The sequence below is a fragment of the Ranitomeya variabilis genome, chromosome 1 (assembly GCF_051348905.1).
Source record: "Ranitomeya variabilis isolate aRanVar5 chromosome 1, aRanVar5.hap1, whole genome shotgun sequence".
In the NCBI taxonomy this organism is placed as follows: Eukaryota; Metazoa; Chordata; class Amphibia; order Anura; family Dendrobatidae; genus Ranitomeya; species Ranitomeya variabilis.
This window is the reverse complement of record NC_135232.1, coordinates 522,161,145-522,179,465: the sequence shown is the minus strand read 5'-3', so window position 1 is coordinate 522,179,465 and position 18,321 is coordinate 522,161,145. Positions and strand designations below refer to the sequence as shown.

The 18,321-nt window shown below is 44.5% G+C and overlaps 1 protein-coding gene across 1 annotated transcript in view; it reads left to right on the top strand.

The window, feature by feature from the left end:
* SHC2 (SHC adaptor protein 2) overlaps positions 1 to 18,321 on the top strand; it is a 254,964-nt gene that overhangs the window by 173,234 nt on the left and 63,409 nt on the right. Inside the window, exon 11 of the mRNA XM_077253964.1 lies at positions 6,623 to 6,918. Within this exon, the coding sequence (XP_077110079.1) occupies positions 6,623 to 6,918 (296 nt within the window). The remainder of the gene's footprint in view (positions 1 to 6,622; positions 6,919 to 18,321) is intronic.

The window sequence follows — 18,321 nt, the reverse complement described above, 5'->3', positions numbered from 1 at the left end:
GGCCGCTTGTGGAATTGGACTTGTCATCCTCCTTCCTGTTTCACCTGGTTCCATCAGTAGTGGGTGTCGCTATTTAAGCTCATTTCTCTGGTGGTTTCTTGCCGGTCAACAATGTTATCTGATGCCTCTCAGTGCTTGTTCCTGCTTCTAGACAACTACTAGATAAGTTGGACTTTTGTCCATGTTTTGTTTTGCCTATTTGTTCCAGTTCACAGCTGAAGTTTTGTTACTGTGTCTGGAAAGCTCTCGTTGATCAGGGATTGCTACTCTGGCGTTATGAGTTAATGCCAGAGTTTAAGGTAATCTCTGGATGGTGTTTTGTTAGTGTTTTTCTGCTGACCATGAAAGTATACTATCTGTCTTCTGCTATCTAGTAAGCGGACCTCAAATTTGCTAAGACTATTTTCCTGCTGCGTTTGTTGTTTCATCTGAACTCACCGTCATTATATGTGGGGGGCTACTGTCTTCTTTGGAATATTTCTCTAGAGGTGAGCCAGGTCTTATATTTCCCTCTGCTAGCTATTTAGGTCTTAGGCCAGAGCTGGGCATCTAGCGATAAATAGGAAATGCTACCTGGCTATTTCTAGTTGCGCGGCAGGCTTAGTTCATGGTCAGTATAGTTCCATCTTCCGAGAGCTTGTCCCTCTATAGGCTTGCTATGATCTCTGCCTGCAGAGATCATGACAGTTTGACCGGCCCGTAAAGTGTTAAAGACCCAGGTTGAGAAAGGAGAGTTATACGAAGTCTGCTGGAATTTTTTTTTTTTTTTTTTTTTTTCCTCCAGTCTGCCTTGCTGCAGTCTTTTTTCTCTCTCTCCTCCTAATCTCTGTATGGCTCTGTGTGCACCTGACAATAATGGATCTCCAGAGTGTAACTGCGGGTTTGAATAATCTCATCACGAAAGTACAAAATTTACAAGATTTTGTGGTACATGCTCCGGTATCTGAGCCGAGAATTCCTTTGCCGGAGTTCTTCACAGGGAATAGAGCTAGCTTCCAGAATTTCCGAAATAATTGTAAGCTTTATTTGTCCCTGAAGTCTCGTTCAGCTGGAGACCCTGCTCAGCAGGTTAGGATTGTGATTTCCTTGCTTAGGGGTGACCCTCAAGATTGGGCCTTCTCATTGCCAGCAGGGGATCCTGCGTTACGCGATGTGGATGCGTTTTTTCTGGCCTTGGGCTTGCTTTATGAGGAACCTCATTTGGAACTTCAGGCAGAGAAAACTTTGATGGCACTATCTCAGGGGCAAGACGAAGCTGAAGTTTTCTGCCAAAAATTCCGTAAATGGTCTGTGCTTACTCAGTGGAATGAGTGCGCCTTGGCGGCAACTTTCAGAGAAGGTCTCTCTGATGCCGTTAAGGATGTTATGGTGGGGTTCCCTGTGCCTGCAGGTCTGAATGAGTCCATGACAATGGCTATTCAGATTGATAGGCGTCTGCGGGAGCGCAAACCGGTGCACCATCTGGCGGTGTCTATGGAAAAGACGCCAGAAAGTATGCAGTGTGATAGAATTCTGTCCAGGAGCGAGCGACAGAATTTTAGACGGAAGAATGGATTGTGTTTCTATTGTGGGGATTCTACTCATGTTATATCAGCATGCTCTAGGCGTACAAAGAAGCTTGATAAGTCTGTTTCCATTGGCACCATTCAGTCTAAGTTTATTTTGTCTGTAACCCTGATTTGCTCTTTGTCATCCATTGCCACGGACGCCTATGTTGACTCTGGCGCCGCTCTGAGTCTTATGGATTGGTCCTTTGCCAATCGTTGTGGTTTTGATTTAGAGCCTTTGGAGACTCTTATTCCTCTGAAGGGGATTGACTCCACCCCATTGGCTAATAATAAACCACAATACTGGACACAAGTTACCATGCGTATCTATCCGGATCACCAGGAGATTATTCGTTTCCTGGTGCTGTATAATTTACATGACGATTTGGTACTGGGATTGCCATGGTTGCAGTCTCACAACCCAGTCTTGGACTGGAGAGCAATGTCTGTGTTGAGCTGGGGATGTAAGGGTATTCATGGGGACTTACCTTTGGTTTCTATTTCGTCGTCCATTCCCTCTGAAGTCCCTGAGTTCCTCTCTGATTATCAAGACGTCTTTGACGAACCCAAGCTTGGGTCGTTACCTCCGCACCGTGAGTGCGATTGTGCCATAGATTTGATACCGGGTTGTAAATATCCAAAGGGTCGTTTGTTTAATCTGTCTGTGCCGGAACATGCTGCTATGCGGGAATATATAAAGGAGTCTTTGGAAAAGGGACATATTCGTCCATCTTCTTCTCCCTTGGGAGCTGGGTTTTTCTTTGTCTCAAAAAAAGACGGCTCTTTGAGACCATGTATTGATTATCGGCTTCTGAATAAGATCACTGTTAAGTATCAATACCCATTGCCATTGCTTACTGATTTGTTTGCTCGTATAGAGGGTGCTAAGTGGTTCTCTAAAATTGATCTTCGTGGGGCGTATAATTTGGTGCGGATCAGGCAGGGGGATGAGTGGAAGACCGCATTTAATACGCCCGAGGGCCACTTTGAGTATTTGGTCATGCCTTTTGGTCTTTCTAATGCCCCTTCAGTTTTCCAGTCTTTTATGCATGATATTTTCCGTGATTTTCTGGATAAATTTATGATAATATATCTGGATGATATTCTGATTTTTTCTGATGACTGGGACTCTCATGTCCAGCAGGTCAGGAGAGTTTTTCAGGTTCTGCGGTCTAATTCTTTATGTGTGAACGGGTCTAAGTGCGTTTTTGGGGTCCAGAAAATTTCCTTTTTGGGGTATATTTTTTCTCCCTCTTCCATTGAGATGGATCCCGTCAAGGTGCAAGCTATTTGTGACTGGACTCAGCCCTCCTCTCTTAAGGGTCTTCAGAGATTTTTGGGCTTTGCCAACTTTTACCGCCGATTTATTGCTGGTTTTTCGGATGTCGTTAAACCACTGACTGATTTGACCAGACAAGGCGCTGATGTTGCTAATTGGTCCCCTCATGCTGTAGAGGCCTTTCAGGAGCTTAAGCGCCGTTTTGCCTCTGCCCCTGTGTTGCGTCAGCCTGATGTGAATCTGCCTTTTCAGGTTGAGGTTGACGCTTCGGAGATCGGAGCTGGGGCAGTGTTGTCGCAGAAAGGTTCCGACTGCTCCGTCATTAGGCCTTGTGCCTTCTTTTCTCGCAAATTTTCGCCCGCAGAGCGGAATTATGATGTTGGGAATCGGGAGCTTTTGGCCATGAAGTGGGCGTTTGAGGAGTGGCGCCATTGGCTCGAGGGGGCTAGGCATCAGGTGGTGGTATTGACTGACCACAAAAATTTGATTTATCTTGAGACTGCCAGACGCCTGAATCCTAGACAGGCGCGCTGGTCTTTATTTTTTTCTCGCTTTAATTTTGTGGTGTCATACCTACCGGGTTCTAAGAATGTTAAGGCAGATGCCCTTTCTAGGAGTTTTGACCCGGACTCTCCTGGTAATTCTGAACCCACAGGTATCCTTAGGGAGGGAGTAATTTTGTCGGCCGTTTCTCCTGATCTGCGGCGGTCCTTGCAAGAGTTTCAGGCGGATAGACCGGATCGTTGTCCGCCTGATAGACTGTTTGTTCCGGATGATTGGACCAGCAGAGTCATCTCTGAGGTACATTCTTCTGCATTGGCAGGTCATCCCGGAATTTTTGGTACCAGGGATTTGGTGGCAAGATCCTTCTGGTGGCCTTCCCTGTCACGAGATGTGCGAGTCTTTGTGCAGTCATGTGACGTTTGTGCTCGGGCCAAGTCTTGTAGTTCTCGGGCTAGCGGACTGTTGTTGCCATTGCCTATTCCTAAGAGGCCTTGGACACACATCTCGATGGATTTTATTTCTGATCTGCCTGTTTCCCAGAAGATGTCTGTCATCTGGGTGGTCTGTGACCGTTTCTCTAAAATGGTCCATTTGGTTCCTCTGCCCAAGTTGCCTTCTTCTTCTGAGTTGGTTCCTCTGTTTTTTCAGAATGTTGTCCGATTGCACGGTATTCCTGAGAATATTGTTTCTGACAGAGGTACCCAATTTGTGTCTAGATTTTGGCGGGCATTCTGTGCTAGGATGGGCATAGATTTGTCTTTTTCATCTGCTTTTCACCCTCAGACTAATGGCCAGACCGAGCGGACTAATCAGACCCTTGAGACATATCTGAGGTGTTTTGTCTCTGCTGACCAGGATGATTGGGTTGCTTTTTTGCCATTGGCAGAGTTCGCCCTCAATAATCGGGCCAGCTCTTCCACCTTGGTGTCCCCGTTTTTCTGTAATTCGGGGTTTCACCCTCGATTTTCCTCCGGTCAGGTGGAATCCTCGGATTGTCCTGGAGTGGATGCGGTGGTGGAGAGATTGCATCACATCTGGGGGCAGGTTATGGACAATTTGAAGTTGTCCCAGGAGAAGACTCAGCGTTTTGCCAACCGTCATCGTCGTGTTGGTTCTCGGCTTTGTGTTGGAGATTTGGTGTGGTTGTCTTCTCGTTTTGTCCCTATGAGGGTCTCTTCTCCTAAGTTTAAACCTCGGTTCATCGGCCCTTATAGAATATTGGAGATTCTTAATCCTGTTTCTTTCCGTTTGGACCTCCCTGCGTCCTTTTCCATTCATAACGTTTTTCATCGGTCGTTATTGCGCAGGTATGAGGTACCTGTTGTACCTTCAGTTGAGCCTCCTGCTCCGGTGTTGGTTGAGGGTGAGTTGGAGTACGTTGTGGAGAAAATTTTGGACTCTCGTGTTTCCAGACGGAGACTCCAGTATCTGGTCAACTGGAAGGGTTACGGCCAGGAGGATAATTCTTGGGTCAATGCATCTGATGTTCATGCTTCTGATCTTGTTCGTGCCTTCCATAGGGCTCATCCTGGTCGCCCTGGTGGATCTGGTGAGGGTTCGGTGCCCCCTCCTTGAGGGGGGGGTACTGTTGTGAATTTGGATTCTGGGCTCCCCCGGTGGCCGCTTGTGGAATTGGACTTGTCATCCTCCTTCCTGTTTCACCTGGTTCCATCAGTAGTGGGTGTCGCTATTTAAGCTCATTTCTCTGGTGGTTTCTTGCCGGTCAACAATGTTATCTGATGCCTCTCAGTGCTTGTTCCTGCTTCTAGACAACTACTAGATAAGTTGGACTTTTGTCCATGTTTTGTTTTGCCTATTTGTTCCAGTTCACAGCTGAAGTTTTGTTACTGTGTCTGGAAAGCTCTCGTTGATCAGGGATTGCTACTCTGGCGTTATGAGTTAATGCCAGAGTTTAAGGTAATCTCTGGATGGTGTTTTGTTAGTGTTTTTCTGCTGACCATGAAAGTATACTATCTGTCTTCTGCTATCTAGTAAGCGGACCTCAAATTTGCTAAGACTATTTTCCTGCTGCGTTTGTTGTTTCATCTGAACTCACCGTCATTATATGTGGGGGGCTACTGTCTTCTTTGGAATATTTCTCTAGAGGTGAGCCAGGTCTTATATTTCCCTCTGCTAGCTATTTAGGTCTTAGGCCAGAGCTGGGCATCTAGCGATAAATAGGAAATGCTACCTGGCTATTTCTAGTTGCGCGGCAGGCTTAGTTCATGGTCAGTATAGTTCCATCTTCCGAGAGCTTGTCCCTCTATAGGCTTGCTATGATCTCTGCCTGCAGAGATCATGACAGCCGAAGCCTTCAGTAAAGAGGTAAAGAGACTGCAACCCTGTGTTCTCGTTATTTACTGCGCCCTACACCACCACGTACACCTTTTATTGGGTGCCCTTTAGCAGGACCACGTACCGGGTCGGGCCACTGTGACATCCTCAGAACCGAGAGACCCTGATCCGAGTACCCCGTTGTCCTGCGTCTGGGGGCCGCTCCATTTGCGCAAGTGACAGGTTCAAATTAAAGAAGACTTGTCACCAGTTCAAAAGTGGTCAGTGTTTGCTCTTATTTTATCCCCAACTTCTCCCCTGAATATTCCATTTTTTCTTTCTTTTTTATAAAAACCATATGGTTCCAGAGATACGAGCATTTTTATTTAGTTCTACTATTTTATGGTCTTTACAAGGAATTGTTCACATTGTAAAAATGCGTTCTATCTAGTCTTTAGTGAGGGGGAGTGGCTCACAGGATTCCCACGGGACATGTTTTTAGACTGCTCTTTGTTGTAGCTTTGATAAAACAGTGTTTTATCTGCTGTAGCTTATGAGGCCATTGGCAAAATGTGTGCCACATGTGTGTGGTGGCAGGTTTCAGTTTTGTTCTATTGATTTTTTTGTACTTTTGTGCTGATGTTCTTGAGCTATTCTATATATAGAGCATTTCCCTTATGTGTCTTGCGCCCCTCAAGAAAGAAGCCCAGTAAGTGACCCAGCACTGGAATTAATGTGTCTCCCTATTTTATGCTGACCTCAGATTGGTAAGCATGAACCTGCTTACAGAATCCCTCTAACATGGTACATAAGGGTAGGTGATCTTCTACCAAAATAAATTGTAAAAAGACAACATTAAAGAGATACAACAAATGGTAACAAGATAACAATTTTAATTGCTAAGCACAATGTGTCTTATAAGACCTTAGCAGACATTATCGTGTGGTTTGGGAAAAATTTAGCTCACTGACCAAATAATTAAGACATTATTTTAACAGATTTCAATTTTTTTCACCAGGACCATTTGAAGATGCTCTAAAACTTCATGAATCTAGTTTATCTGTGTCCCAAAAGTTAGAAGATCAATGGCCAAGTCCTCCAACCAGGAGAGCACCAGTTGCCCCCACAGAAGAACAACTGAAAGGAGAACCATGGTACCAGGGTAAAATGAGCAGGAGGGAAGCAGAGAAACTTCTGCAAAGAGATGGTGACTTCTTGGTTAGAGACAGCATTACTAATCCTGGCCAGTATGTCCTGACCGGCATGCACAGAGGACAGCCTAAACATCTCCTGTTGGTAGATCCTGAAGGAGTGGTAAGGAATGCTTTATTTGTGTTTGGTGCTCACTATCATCCATGTATCTTTCTCTAGCCTCAGAAGTCTCTTAGTCTACTTTAACACTTGTGTTTTCTGCTGTCCGTCGTTGTACAGCAAAATGACGTATCGACGGATGTCCCGAAAATAGGGAAAAAAATTCCGAGAATTAAATGTCTGGGGACGAGAGAGAGAGAGAGAGACTTTCCCGGACTTGAAAATCCTTCCAGGCATGCTCAGAGGGGAAAAACGTGATACGTCGCTGGATTCCTGTGTGTGACGGTCAGCGACGCATCCTGTGTCCATAGGCTTCCATTGTAGCCGATGACGGGCAGCGCAGGATGCGTCGCTGACCGATTTTCCGACGTGCACAAAAAACACTACTATGAACGTTTTCTCTGCACGATGGACCGCTATTTTACGACGGATCCAGTGCACGACGGATGAAACGGGTGGACATCCGTCACAATCCGCCGCTAATACTATATACTATACTATACTATACTATAATAAGTCTATGGGAAAATGCAGGATCCTGCAAATTTTTTTGCAGGATCCTGCATTCACAAAAAATGACGGATTCCAAAAAACGCAAGTGTGAAAGTAGCCTAGGCTACTTTCACACTAGCGTTAACTGCATTCCGTCACAATGCGTCGTTTTGCCGAAAAAACGCATCCTGCAAAAGTGTTTGCAGGATGCGTTTTTTCACCATTGATTAAAATTAAGCGACGCATTGTGACGGATTGCCACACGTCGCCCCCGTCGTGCGACGGATGCGTCATGCAGTGGCGGACCGTCGGGAGCAAAAAACTCTACATGTAACGTTTTTTGCTCACGACGGTCTGCTTTTTCCGACCGCGCATGCGCGGCCGGAACTCCGCCCCCACCTCCCCGCACTTCCCCGCACCTCGCAATGGGGCAGCGGATGCGCTGGAAAAATGCATCCGCTGCCCCCGTTGTGCGGCGAAGACAACGCTAGCGTCGGGAACGTCGGCCCGACGCACAGCGACGGGCCGAGCCCGACGCTAGTGTGAAAGTAGCCTAAGGCTGCTTTCACACTAGCGTCGGTACGGGGCCATCGCGCTGCTTTGGCCCGACGTACTGACGCATACTGTGAAATAAATGCCCGACGTGGGCAGCGGAAGCAGTCTTAAGACGCTTCCGCTGCGCCATTGCAAGGTCCGGGGAGGAGTGGGCGGAGTTTCGGCTGCACATGCGCAGTCGAAAATGGTGGACTAGACGCACAAAAAAAGTTACATGTAACGTTTTTTTGTGCCGGCGGTGCGCCAAAACATGACGCAACCGTCGCACGACGGTTGCGACGTGTGGCACTGCGTCGCAATACGTCACTAATAAAAGTCTATGGAGAAAAAACGCATCCTGCGGGCAACTTTGCAGGATGCGTTTTTTCTCCACAATGACCATTGCGACGTGCAGTGCACGACACTAGTGTGAAAGTAGCCTAACTTGTGTATGGTGCTACTGACTTTTTATCTCTTTATCTGTGCCATCTGTACCACTGGCAATTTGGGGATTTGTGTAACACATATTTACTTGGATGGTTTCTAAAAACTCAAGACAGTTGGCTTGGCATATATGTGTTTAGGTGTTTGCTTGTCTATCTGTCCACAACATGCTGAAATACAGTCACTAAAAATAATATGTAATATATACAGTAATGAGCTGATTAATTTTGCCTGTATCTCATTCTCATTAAGTATAATCATTTTTCTATTCTTTAGAGCAGGGGTTGGCAACCTATGACATGAGTGTCATCTGTAAATAACAAAAGACTGACTGGCACTTCCAAGCTAATGTGAACAGGTACATAATAGGAGCAGCCACCTCCATATACAATGTACAAAAGAAGTTGCATTCTATCATGCTAAAGCATGTAGACATGCAATATATGAAATGTGAATAGCAATACTGCTCTGGATAATGAGAAATTGAGACACTTAGTAGTGATGGGTGAACCCCCCCGATGATCGCCCAAGTTTTTCTGTAAAGTACGATTTTGGGGCTGGAGATGACACAAACTTGCTTCCAAACCCCGAGCTTGGACGCTCGGGGTTTGGACACAAGTTCAGAACTAACTGGCCAGATATTTTACACTGGGGTTTGTCCGCCACACGGATCGTGTATCAGTGCAGTCAATCAATGTAAATTTTGTTGCAGTGTCTTAGGCAAGTTATTGACACCAGTTTGCTGAAAAAAAATAGCTACCTACAGGCCAGATATTTTAAACTGGGGTTTTCCTTCACATGGATCACATATAAGTTCGCTTCAAATTCAGCCATTTATAGTGATCATTGAAAATATTGTACTCCATTTAACCCCTTTCTGCCATTGGATGTACTATTCTGTCCATATGATTATCACAGCTGACATCTGGTACTAAGTGCCAGGAGCGGTCACAGACCGCTCCCGGCACTTTAACCCCTGGAGCACTGCGATCAAACAAGATCGCAGCGTTCCGGTGGCATAGGGAAGCATCGCGCAGGGAGGGGGCTCCCCTGAGACCCCCAGAACAAAGCGATGTAAATTGTTCCGAGGGTCTCCTCTGTTCTCCTCCCAAGAAATCCGCTGGGTTCTTCCAGGTCCTGCAGGAAGGTGGCTTCCCAGTGCTTGCTTAGAGCAGGTGCCGGAAAGCCTCCTGCACTGCCTGTCAGATCGCTAATCTGACACAGTGCTCTGCAAAGTGTCAGATCAGCGATCTGACACTATACAGTGATGTCCCACCCTGGGACAATGCTAAAAAGTAAAGAAAAAAATATTATACTGTGAAAAATATTTTGTAAAAATAATAAATAAAGAAAAAAAAAAATAAATATTGTTCTATTAAATCCATATCTTTATGTAAATTAAAAACAACACACTAAGAGTATTTATTATAGCCGAGTCCGTAATGACCTGACCTATAAAACTGTCCCACTAGTTAACCCATTCAGTGAACACCGTAAAAAATAAATAAAAAACAAGGCAAAAAACAAGGCAAAAAACAATGCTTTATCATCATACCGCCGAACAAAAAGTGGAATAACACGCAATTAAAAAGATGGATATAAATAAACATGGTACCGCTGAAAACGTAATCTTGTCCCGCAAAAAAGAAGCCACCATACAGTGTCAACTGTTATGATCTGGTGACCTTGGAACCGCATGAAACTTTCTCTGGAGTCGGTGGAACCTGTACTGACCGCAAATCCTGAACTAACACCGCAACTAGAAGTAGCCGTGGGGTGTGCCTAACATACCCTAGACACCTCGACACAGCTGGAGGACTAAATACCCCTATAGATGGAAATAGGAATGCTACCTTGCCTCAGAGCAGACCCCCAAAGGATAGGCAGCCCCCCACGAACAATGACTGTGAGTAGGAGAAGAATAGACACACGCAGGTAGAAAACAGGATTTAGCAAAAGAGGCCACTCTAGCTAAATAGGAAAGGATAGGACAGATTACTAAGCAGTCAGTATTAAAACCCTTCCAAAAATATCCACAGCAGATAATACAAAAAGTTCCACAATCTAACTAAAGACATGGAATGTATATCTGCCACTCCAGAGAATCCAACAAGACTGAGAAAATACTGACACAATCTAAGCTGGACAAGAAAACACAAAGAATAGCACTGAATTGTGAAGCACATAGCATGTGTGCCACAGGAAAAAAAAAACAGACACTTAGCTTTGCTGATTTGGCAGAAAGGCAGGAGGAACCAAGCAGAGGTCCAACACCTCCCAACAACAATTGACAACTGGCAAGGACTAATGAATCCTGCACGCCTAAATACCCCAGTCAGGACTGCAATCAGCAGATACACCTGACCAGGACTGCAACTCAGGGGCAACTGCATTACCACCTACAACCACCGGAGGGAGCCCAAAAGCAGAATTCACAACAGTACCCCCCCCTTGAGGAGGGGTCACCAAACCCTCACCAGAGCCCCCAGGCTGATCAGGACGAGCCAGATGAAAAGCATGAACCAAATCAGCAGCATGGACATCAGAAGCAAAAACCCAAGAATTATCCTCCTGGCCATTTGTCTGAGTAGGAAATGCAGAAGAAAAAGACAAATCAATGCCCAGCCTAGCACAAAAGGCCCGCCAAAACCTAGAAACAAACTGGGAACCTCTGTCGGACACAATATTCTCCGGAATACCATGCAAACGAACCACATGCTGAAAAAACAATGGAACCAACTCTGAAGAGGAAGGCAATTTAGGCAAAGGCACCAAATGAACCATCTTAGAAAACCGGTCACAAACAACCCAGATAACCGACATCCTCTGGGAAACCGGAAGATCAGAAATAAAATCCATAGAAATATGCGTCCAGGGCCTCTCAGGGACCGGCAATGGCAAAAGTAACCCACTAGCACGGGAACAACAAGGCTTGGCCCGCGCACAAGTCCCACAGGACTGCACAAAAGAAAGCACATCACGTGACAACGAAGGCCACCAAAAGGACCTACCAATCAAATCTCTGGTACCAAAAATACCAGGATGACCAGCCAACACAGAACAGTGAACCTCAGAAATCACTCTACTAGTCCATCTGTCAGGAACAAACAATTTCCCCACAGGACAGTGGTCAGGTCTATCAGCCTGAAATTCCTGAAGAACCCGCCGTAAATCAGGGGAAATGGCAGAAAGGACCACCCCTTCTTTCAGAATGCCGACCGGTTCAAGGACCTCAGGAGAATCAGGCAAAAAACTCCTAGAAAGGGCATCAGCCTTAATATTCTTAGAACCCGGAAGATACGAAACCACGAAATCAAAACGGGAAAAAAACAAGGACCATCGAGCCTGTCTAGGACTCAGCCGTTTGGCAGACTCGAGGTAAATCAAATTCTTATGATCGGTCAGGACCACAATACGGTGCTTAGCTCCCTCAAGCCAATGTCGCCACTCCTCAAATGCCCACTTCCTAGCCAACAACTCCCGATTGCCGACATCATAATTGCGTTCAGCAGGCGAAAACTTGCGGGAGAAGAAAGCACACGGTTTCATCAAAGAACCAACAGAATCCCTCTGAGACAAAATGGCCCCTGCCCCAATCTCAGAAGCATCAATCTCAACCTGAAATGGAAGAGAAACATCTGGTTGGCGCAACACCGGAGCAGAAGTAAATCGGCGTTTAAGCTCCTGAAAGGCAGAGACAGCCGCAGAGGACCAATTTGCCACATCAGCGCCTTTTTTCGTCAAGTCAGTCAAGGGTTTAACCACGCTGGAGAAGTTAGCAATGAAACGGCGATAAAAATTTGCAAAACCCATAAATTTATGAAGGCTCTTCACGGATGTGGGTTGAATCCAATCATGAATGGCCTGAACCTTAACCGGATCCATTTCCATAGATGAGGGAGAAAAAATAAAGCCCAAAAAAGAAACCTGCACCCCAAAGAGACACTTAGACCCCTTCACAAACAAGGCATTGTCACGAAGGATCTGAAATACCATCCTGACCTGTTCCACATGAGACTTCCAATCATCGGAAAAAATCAAAATATCGTCCAAATATACAATCAAGAATTTATCAATATAAGTCCGGAAGATATCGTGCATGAAGGATTGAAAAACAGATGGAGCGTTAGTGAGCCCGAATGGCATCACAAGGTATTCAAAATGGCCTTCGGGCGTATTAAATGCAGTTTTCCATTCATCACCCTGCTTAATACGAACAAGATTATATGCCCCCCGAAGGTCAATCTTCGTAAACCAACTAGCCCCCTTAATCCTAGCAAACAAATCGGAAAGCAAAGGTAAAGGGTATTGAAACTTGACCGTGATCTTATTCAAGAGGCGATAATCAATACAAGGTCTCAAGGAGCCATCCTTCTTAGCAACAAATAAAAAACCTGCTCCCAACGGTGAAGAAGATGGCCGAATATGCCCTTTCTCCAAAGACTCCTTAACATAACTCCGCATGGCGGTATGTTCAGGCACAGACAGGTTGAAAAGTCGGCCCTTAGGAAACTTACTGCCTGGAATCAAGTCAATCGCACAATCACAGTCCCTATGCGGTGGAAGGGAACTGGACTTGGGCTTATCGAATACATCCTGAAAATCAGACAAAAACTCTGGAATTTCGGAAGAGGAAGAAGAGGAGATGGACATCAAAGGAACATCATTATGAACCCCCTGACAACCCCAACTAGTCACAGACATAGATTTCCAATCCAACACAGGATTATGTACCTGCAACCACGGGAAACCCAGCACGATAACATCATGCAAATTATGCAACACCAGAAATCGACAATCTTCTTGATGGGCTGGCGCCATGTGCATGGAGACCTGTGTCCAAAACTGGGGCTTATTTTTAGCCAAAGGTGTAGCATCAATCCCCCTTAAAGGAATAGGGTTCTGCAAAGGCTGCAAGGGAAAACCACAATGCCTGGCAAACTCAAAATCTATTAAGTTCAAGGCGGCGCCTGAATCCACAAATGCCATGACAGAAAATGATGACAATGAGCAGATCAAGGACACCGATAACAGAAATTTAGGTTGTACACTACTGATAGTAAATGAACTAACGATCCTTTTTGTCCGCTTAGGGCAGACTGAAATGACATGAGAAGCGTCGCCACAATGACTTTGCTCTAAGGACGACGCCACAGCGCGCACAGTTTGACGCTCCCGCAAGCGCCGATCAATCTGAATGGCCAGAGACATAGATTCACTCAGACCGGAAGGCGTGGGAAACCCCACCATAACATCTTTAACGGATTCAGAAAGACCCTTTCTGAAAATTGCCGCCAAAGCATCATCATTCCATTTAGTCAACACAGACCATTTTCTAAATTTCTGACAATACAATTCTGCGGCCTCTTGACCCTGAGACAGGGCCAACAAGGTTTTCTCCGCTTGATCCACAGAATTCGGTTCATCATATAATAATCCTAACGCCTGAAAAAAGGAATCTACATTAAACAAGGCCGGATTCCCAGATTCCAGGGAAAATGCCCAATCCTGTGGATCGCCATGCAGCAGGGAGATGACAATTTTAACCTGCTGAATGGAATCACCGGAGGATCGCGGTCTCAGAGCAAAAAACAGTTTACAATTGTTTTTAAAACCCCAAAATTTGGACCTATCAGCAAAAAACAAATCAGGAGTAGGAATCTTCGGCTCTAAAGCAGGAGTCTGAACAATATAATCAGAAATACCCTGTACCCTAGCAGCAAGCTGGTCTACACGAGAAGCTAATTCCTGAACATCCATGCTGGCACAAGACTCCTCAGCCACCAATAAATAAAGAGGGAAGAAAAGACAAAACAGACTACAGAAAAAAAAATGGCTCAACACCTTTCTTCCCTTCTTCTGAGATGCATTTAACTCATTATGGGCCAGTTGTACTGTTATGATCTGGTGACCTTGGAGCCGCATGAAACTTTCTCTGGAGTCGGTGGAACTTGTACTGACCGCAAATCCTGAATTAACACAGCAACTAGAAGTAGCCGTGGGGTGTACCTAACATACCCTAGACACCTCGACACAGCCGGAGGACTAAATACCCCTATAGATGGAAATAGGAATGCTACCTTGCCTCAGAGCAGACCCCCAAAGGATAGGCAGCCCCCCACGAATAATGACTGTGAGTAGGAGAAGAATAGACACACGCAGGTAGAAAACAGGATTTAGCAAAAGAGGCCACTCTAGCTAAATAGGAAAGGATAGGACAGACTACTAAGCGGTCAGTATTAAAACCCTTCCAAAAATATCCACAGCAGATAATACAAAAAGTTCCACAATCTAACTAAAGACATGGAATGTATATCTGTCACTCCAGAGAATCCAACAAGACTGAGAAAATACTGACACAATCTAAGCTAGACAAGAAAACACAAAGAATAGCACTGAATTGTGAAGCACATAGCATGTGTGCCACAGGAAAAAAAACCCAGACACTTATCTTTGCTGATTTGGCAGAAAGGCAGGAGGAACCAAGCAGAGGTCCAACACCTCCCAACAACAATTGACAACTGGCAAGGACTAATGAATCCTACATGCCTAAATATCCCAGTCAGAACTGCAATCAGCAGATACACCTGACCAGGACTGCAACTCAGGGGCAACTGCATTACCACTTACAACCACCGGAGGGAGCCCAAAAGCAGAATTCACAACAGTCAACAGCGAAAAAAAAAAAAGTTATAGCTCTCAGAATAAAGCGATGCAAAAATAATTATTTTTTATATAAAATAGTTTTTATTGTATAAATTGCCAAAACATAAAAAAATTCTATAAATGAGGTATCGCTGTCATTGTACTGACCCGAAGAATTAAACTGCCTTATCAATTTTACCAAGCGCAGAATGGTATAAACACCCCCCACCAAAAGAAATTCATAAATTGCTGTTTTTTGTTCATTCTACCTCACAAAAATTGGAATAAAAAGCAATAAAAAAAGGTCATGTGCCCAAAAATGGTACCAATAGAAACGTCAACTCGTCCCACGAAAAACAAGACCTCACATGACACTGTGGACCAAAATATGGAAAAATTATAGCTCTCAAAATGTGGTGATGAAAAAACTATTTTTTGCAATAAAAAGTGTCTTTTAGCGTGTGACAGCTGCCAAACAACAAAACCCGATAAAAAAACCCGCTATAAATAGTAAATAAAACCCCCTTTATCACCCCCTTAGTTATAGAAAAATAATAATGTGACAGCCCTTGAGATATTTGTAGATTGCTATTAAGTCTTCTTTTCTGCAAGCTAAACATTCCCAGATCCTGTAACCATTCCTCATAGGACATGGTTTGCAGACCGGTCACCATTCTGGTCGCTCTTCTCTGAACTTGCTCCAGTTTGTTGATGTCTTTTTTAAAATCTGGTGCCCAAAACTGGACACAGTATTCCAGATGAGGTCTGACCAAAGAGGAGTAAAGGGCAATAATGACTTTGCGTGATCTAGACTGTATGCTTCTGGTAATACATCCCAGAATTGCATTTGCCATTTTTTGCTGCTGCATCACACTGTTGACTCATGTTCAGTTTATGATCTATTAGTATACCCAAGTCTTTTTCACATGTGCTATTGCTTAGCCCTTTCCCTCCCATTCGGTATATGCTTTTTTCATTTTTATTGCCCAGATGTAGTACTTTGCATTTTTCCTTGTTAAAAATCATTCTGTTAGTTGCTGATGTGTCTGATGATTTGTCACACACCACATGGCCGGATAAGGTTGTAAAATGTTAAAATGACATTTCCCAGTGAATGCATTTGTCTTGGTTGAAAGCAATGCTTAAGTAAAAAAATGCATCAAAAACGCTAGGTGTGAGCATAGCCCAAGGTTTTGCCTTATATACAAGTCATTACCCTGGAAAAGATGTTCCTTTACATATTTCCCAGGAAAATCCATTGGTTTCGTTTTTGTAAGTTTTATTGTGGTCTGTAAAAGTGGTGTAAGTCTCTGACAACATTGTTCACATCAGTGACTTGGGAGTCACAAATGCTTCCAGGGGTCTTCCACATGAAGTCCCCATGTCATTTGAGCACTGTTCCCATCGATTTCCACAATTTATAGTCCCTCTAAAGACCGGCGAGGGGGCTGCAGCAAAAATGCTCGGGTCTCCCATAGACTTACATGGGGCTCGTTGCTCGAGTCGAGTACCCGAGTATTCCAATATGCTCGACCCCAGGAGCAAGCACCCGAGCATTTTAGTGCTCGTCCATCACTAATCTTGATATCTACAATCTTAAGTCTTATTCCAAAGATATCCATGTTTTTCTTATGATGTAAATGAGCTGTTTAGGGCTATGGAACGGACACTGATCTCTTGAGAATCTGCATCCAGATTTTGTTTTTAATGAGATGGCATTACTAGTGTGAGACATGTAGATCAAGAGATTAGACTGTCAGTTATTACTTGTCTCATACTGGTAACATCCCCTTTCACTAAAAATAATCTCTGAACACAGATTCTCATGCAGATCAGTGTTTGGCTCATAGATGTTAACAGCTCATTTACATATAAGAAAAACATGGATTTCTTGGGAATAAGACATCGGATGGCAGATATCAAGGTATGATTTTATTCCGCTTTCTATGACTTATATGCCCACATGGGCACCTAGAAGGATTGATTTTTTTTGACAAATTCCCTTTAACCTGGGCTGCTAAGTTTCCTGACCAGTTAGAGTAGATAGGGGAAGCAGCAGCTCCATAATGTATTGAATCTTCCTGATCAAGTGCACACAGATAATGTTCAGTCTTCAGATTTCAGGGTTCATTTTCTGCCCTTCCAGCATTACATTTTGCATACTGGGTCAGTTAGTCTTTGTTTGATTGCAATGTATTGTATGTCTGTAGAACAATTGAAGAAAAGAGGAGCGCACTTACCCTGGAGGAGCTTTGAATCACTTTATTTGGACATTCTTAAAAAGTAGAGAGCAGGGAGGGATAAAGTCAACTACGGACAACGGCCGTTTCGTGCTAGACGGCACTTCAACGGGTCCACATGCTGATGAGATCCGGGGAGTGTTATATAGACCCACCTGGGTCGCAAGCACCTCCCTTACCTTGCTCAAAACATGAACACAATTACATTTAAAAAAACGAGTGCAATTTAAAAACAAACAAACCCATGCACAATAAATAAGACAAAATTAAACATCAAAGGCTGATGGTGAACCTGTTACAAAAAAACGGACATATCAACTTTTTCATTCAGGCCAGATGGTCCCGCTGCCTCTGTGCGCAGAATCCATCTAGCCTCTCTGCGTAACAGAAGGCGATTCAAATCACCTCCTCCCTCTGGGAGGGAGACATGCTCTAAACCAGCGAATCTAAGCACCCGGACATCACTCCCATGGTGAGTACGAACATGATCTATTAATCTTGGAGCCCCCTTCCCCGTTTTAACGGAATTGAAATGCTCCCTAATACGAACAAATAGAGGGCGGACTGTTTTGCCGATGTAAAAATTTCTGCATGTACAAAAAAGGACATAGACTACATGAGTGGTCCTGCAGGATATAAAATCCCGTACTTTATGTTGTATATGACCTACTCTGACTCTATCCCCAATGAAGTGATATTTACAGAAATTGCAGCCCCCGCATTTAAAATTTCCCTTGGGAATGCTATCTGTGAGCCAATTACTTTTGTTTGTCACAAAACGATTACGGACTATACTGTCCCTAATATTTCTGCTGCGGCGGCTGGCAAATAAAGGTCCCCTATCCACTATTTCTTTTAAATCAGTGTCTTGTCGCAAGATCTGCCAGTTTTTGCGGATAGCTGTTCTGATGTGACTGTCCAGTGGGCCAAACTTAAAACTAAACACAAACTTTTTTTCACACTTTTTTTGAGGGGTAACAGAGGCATCTGTAGCAACCGCCCTGTTGTAGGCAGTACTTAAAACAGCGGGGGGATACCCACGTTTTTTGAA